The 3353-nt window shown below is 63.3% G+C and overlaps 1 protein-coding gene across 1 annotated transcript in view; it reads left to right on the forward strand.

Annotated features, from left to right (window-relative positions):
* ZMIZ2 (zinc finger MIZ-type containing 2) overlaps positions 1 to 3113 on the forward strand; it is a 5440-nt gene extending 2327 nt beyond the window's left edge. The window contains 9 exon segments of the mRNA XM_031065073.1: positions 10 to 154; positions 620 to 830; positions 906 to 1011; positions 1147 to 1304; positions 1379 to 1446; positions 1628 to 1696; positions 1812 to 2056; positions 2138 to 2313; positions 2427 to 3113. Of these exon segments, the coding sequence (XP_030920933.1) occupies positions 10 to 154; positions 620 to 830; positions 906 to 1011; positions 1147 to 1304; positions 1379 to 1446; positions 1628 to 1696; positions 1812 to 2056; positions 2138 to 2313; positions 2427 to 2765 (1517 nt within the window). The 3' untranslated portion in view covers positions 2766 to 3113.
* Positions 3114 to 3353: the final 240 nt, after the last annotated feature.

The following is a 3353-nucleotide window of genomic DNA, read 5'->3' on the forward strand; positions in this document are numbered from 1 at the left end:
GTCCCGCAGGGCCGGCCCCCGGCGAGGAGTTGCGGTTGACCTTCCCGGTGCGGGACGGCGTGGTGTTGGAGCCCTTCCGCCTGCAGCACAACCTGGCTGTCAGCAACCACGTCTTCCAGCTCCGTGACTCTGTCTACAAGACCCTCATGATGAGGTGGGGATGCTGGGGGGCATCTTCTGGAGTGTCACACAGTGCTGCTCGGGGGGTGCTCTATGGCACCGTGTGCTGTGGAGTGGGGCTATGCTGGCAGCACAGTTGGGCACTGCGTGTGCCGTGTGGCACGGGGGTGTGTGGCCTGGTATGGCTGGGCACGGCGCTGTCCTGCATCACGGTGTGAAGTGTGATTTGGCATAGCTGTACTGCCGTGGTTCAACGTGGTGTCATGGTGTTTGGCATGTTGTGGCACAGCCTGGTGCTTTGGGGCATGGCTTGGCATGGCACAGCACGGTGGGATGTGGTGTGGCCTGGCACAGTGCTGTGCTGTGCTGCTGTTGGGGTTTGTCACAGTGCCATATGACTCAGTGTAACATGCAATGGCTTAGCACTGCATGGTTCTGCGTGGCTCAGAGCAGCATGGTGTGGTGACACACCCCCTGCCCACACCCTGCCTGTCCCCAGGCCTGACCTGGAGCTGCAGTTCAAGTGCTACCACCACGAGGACCGGCAGATGAACACCAACTGGCCGGCCTCCGTGCAGGTGAGCGTCAACGCCACGCCGCTCACCATCGAGCGTGGTGACAACAAGACCTCCCACAAGCCACTCTACCTGAAGCACGTCTGCCAGCCCGGCAGAAACACTATCCAGATCACTGTCACCGCCTGCTGCTGTGTGAGTCACCAGGAGGGTACCAGCAGAGGGAGGGTGGTGGCTGGGGCCGCAGCTCAGCCTCCCGTCTCTCCACAGTCCCACCTGTTCGTCCTGCAGCTGGTGCACCGGCCCTCGGTGCGCTCGGTGCTGCAGGGGCTCATCAAGAAGCGCCTGCTCCCCGCTGAGCACTGCATCACCAAAAGTGAGCACCTGGGGCTTAGCAGGATGCACTGTGGCAGGGAGGCCACAGCAGGATGGGGGTGATGCTGCAGTGTTGCCACCCCCATCCCAGGGTCCTGGTTCTGACCCTTGGTGCCCCTCACCCTCACCTTCCCAGTCAAGCGCAACTTCAGCAGTGGGACCATCCCAGGGACACCAGGGCCCAATGGTGAGGACGGCGTGGAGCAGACGGCCATCAAGGTGTCCCTCAAGTGCCCTATCACCTTCCGGAGGATCCAGCTTCCAGCCAGGGGTCATGACTGCCGGCACATACAGGTAGGGCGTGGTGATGACAGGGTGCTGTATCCAGTATCCTGCCTCTTCCATCTCAACTGCTACTCTCCCCACAGTGCTTTGACCTGGAGTCATACCTGCAGCTCAACTGCGAGAGGGGGACATGGCGGTGTCCTGTCTGCAAGTGAGTGGGGTCTGCAATGGGGCCATGCCCTGTTGTCCCTGCCTGCAGGGAATGGGTGTGTGTTTCACTACCTGTGGGGGATCTATTTCCTGCCCTGGGAGAGGAACAGTTCTTGCCTTAGGGGGAGGTTCCTGTCTGGTGGGGGTTCCCATACCTCACTCTGTTCTCTCTCTGCCTGCAGTAAGACAGCCCTGCTGGAGGGGCTGGAGGTTGACCAGTACATGCTGGGCATCCTGATCTACATCCAGAAGTAAGTCCCTTCCCTTTGTCTGTCTGTCCATCCATGCCTGGTCCTGTGCCACCCCTGGGGGGCTGTGCAGCCAGTGCCCCCAGCCTCACCTCTCCTGTGCTCCTGCTGCCCCCAGTTCAGAGCATGAGGAGATCACCATCGACCCAACCTGCAGCTGGAAACCCGTCCCTATCAAACCTGACGTCCACATCAAGGAGGAGCCGGAGGGGCCAGCACTGAAACGGTGCCGGACACTCAGTCCTGCACACATGGTGCTGCCCAACATCATGGAGATGATTGCGGCCCTGGGGCCTGGCTCTGTGCCCTTCCCAGCATTGTCACAACCTCCAGTGGGGGCTGCCACTGACTACGGCACCCCGGGTACGGGGGGGACCCATGGGGGACAGGACTGAACCCCATCCCTGTGTGTGTGTCCCCCAATTGCCCCATTTCCTCTCACAGGTTCCAGCTTTCTGGGTCCTGGGGGCTTCCCAGAGCCTTTTGCTGCCCCTGGTGTCCCTGGCCCCTCAACGCTGAGTGACTTCACACCAGGCCCCTCCTCCATCTCCTACCAGCCCAACATCCCAGGCAGCCTTCTGGGCCCTGAGAAGCCTCCTGTGCCCCCTCTGCCTGCACAGGTCAGCTGGGCTGGAGGTGGAGGGACTCCCCCCAAGCTCTCATGTCTCACTCTGGGGGGGCTGGGGGGTCCCAGGGGAGGGAGGGTCTCATGCTTTTTCCCCGCACTCCCCAGCTTCCCCCAGCGGGACGAATGGAGCCGTCCCACCCCCCCGTGCAGACAGGGCTGCACAGCGCTCCCTCGGGCAGCCAGCCCAGCTCCACGCTGCACTCCCGGGGCGCAGGGGTACGGCCACCCCTGGGAGCCCCGGCCCACACCGCCGACCTCGTGGCTCGGGACCCCAGCTGCTGCAGGGGGGTGGGCAGAAGCAGCGGGGAGCCAATCATCACACACTGCCGCCCCTAGCTCCTGCCCGAGCTGACGAATCCTGACGAGCTGCTCTCCTACCTGGGGCCCCCTGACCTCCCCAGCAGCAGCAACGATGACCTCCTCTCTCTCTTCGAGAATAACTGAGCCATCCTCGCCCCCCTCCCGGGGCTGGGGGACAGCACTGTGTGAGAGCTGGGACCCCCCACAGTGGGGGCTTTCTCAAAGGGCTGCGATGGAACAGAGGGGCTGAGCCCCCCCAGAAGCACAAGGCTGTACATAGTGTAGAAACACTACTGCTCCCCCGAGACTCCCCATATTTAAAGGCAAGTGCGTCACTGCGGGGCTGCCCGTGCCCCCCTATCAATGTGCAAATGCTGCTGCCCCTTTTACCGCACGGGTCTGGCATGGGGCGTGGAGTTCAGCTCCCCCTGCCCCGCGCCGAGCTGCCCTGTATGTCCCCCATGGCTATTAAAGGATCCTTCTGCAGGGTCACGCGTGTCCCCCATCTTTTGTCATCCCGCTGTGGGGCTGGCCCCACCACCCCTCTGAGCGCGGAGGAGAAGTCCTCGGGTGGCGGGAGGATCCAGGCCTCTGTCCGGGCAGAGGGGGGAGGTGTGTCTCGCGTAGCGAGGGAATCCTGCCCTATCGCCGAGCAGCGGCGGCCGGGCCGGGCGGTGAACCGGACCTGTGGCGTCAATCATTAACCGGGGCCGGCTGGGCGGTGCTGCAGTC

The sequence above is a fragment of the Geospiza fortis genome, unplaced genomic scaffold (genome assembly GCF_000277835.1).
Source record: "Geospiza fortis unplaced genomic scaffold, GeoFor_1.0 scaffold658, whole genome shotgun sequence".
NCBI classification, from domain to species: Eukaryota; Metazoa; Chordata; class Aves; order Passeriformes; family Thraupidae; genus Geospiza; species Geospiza fortis.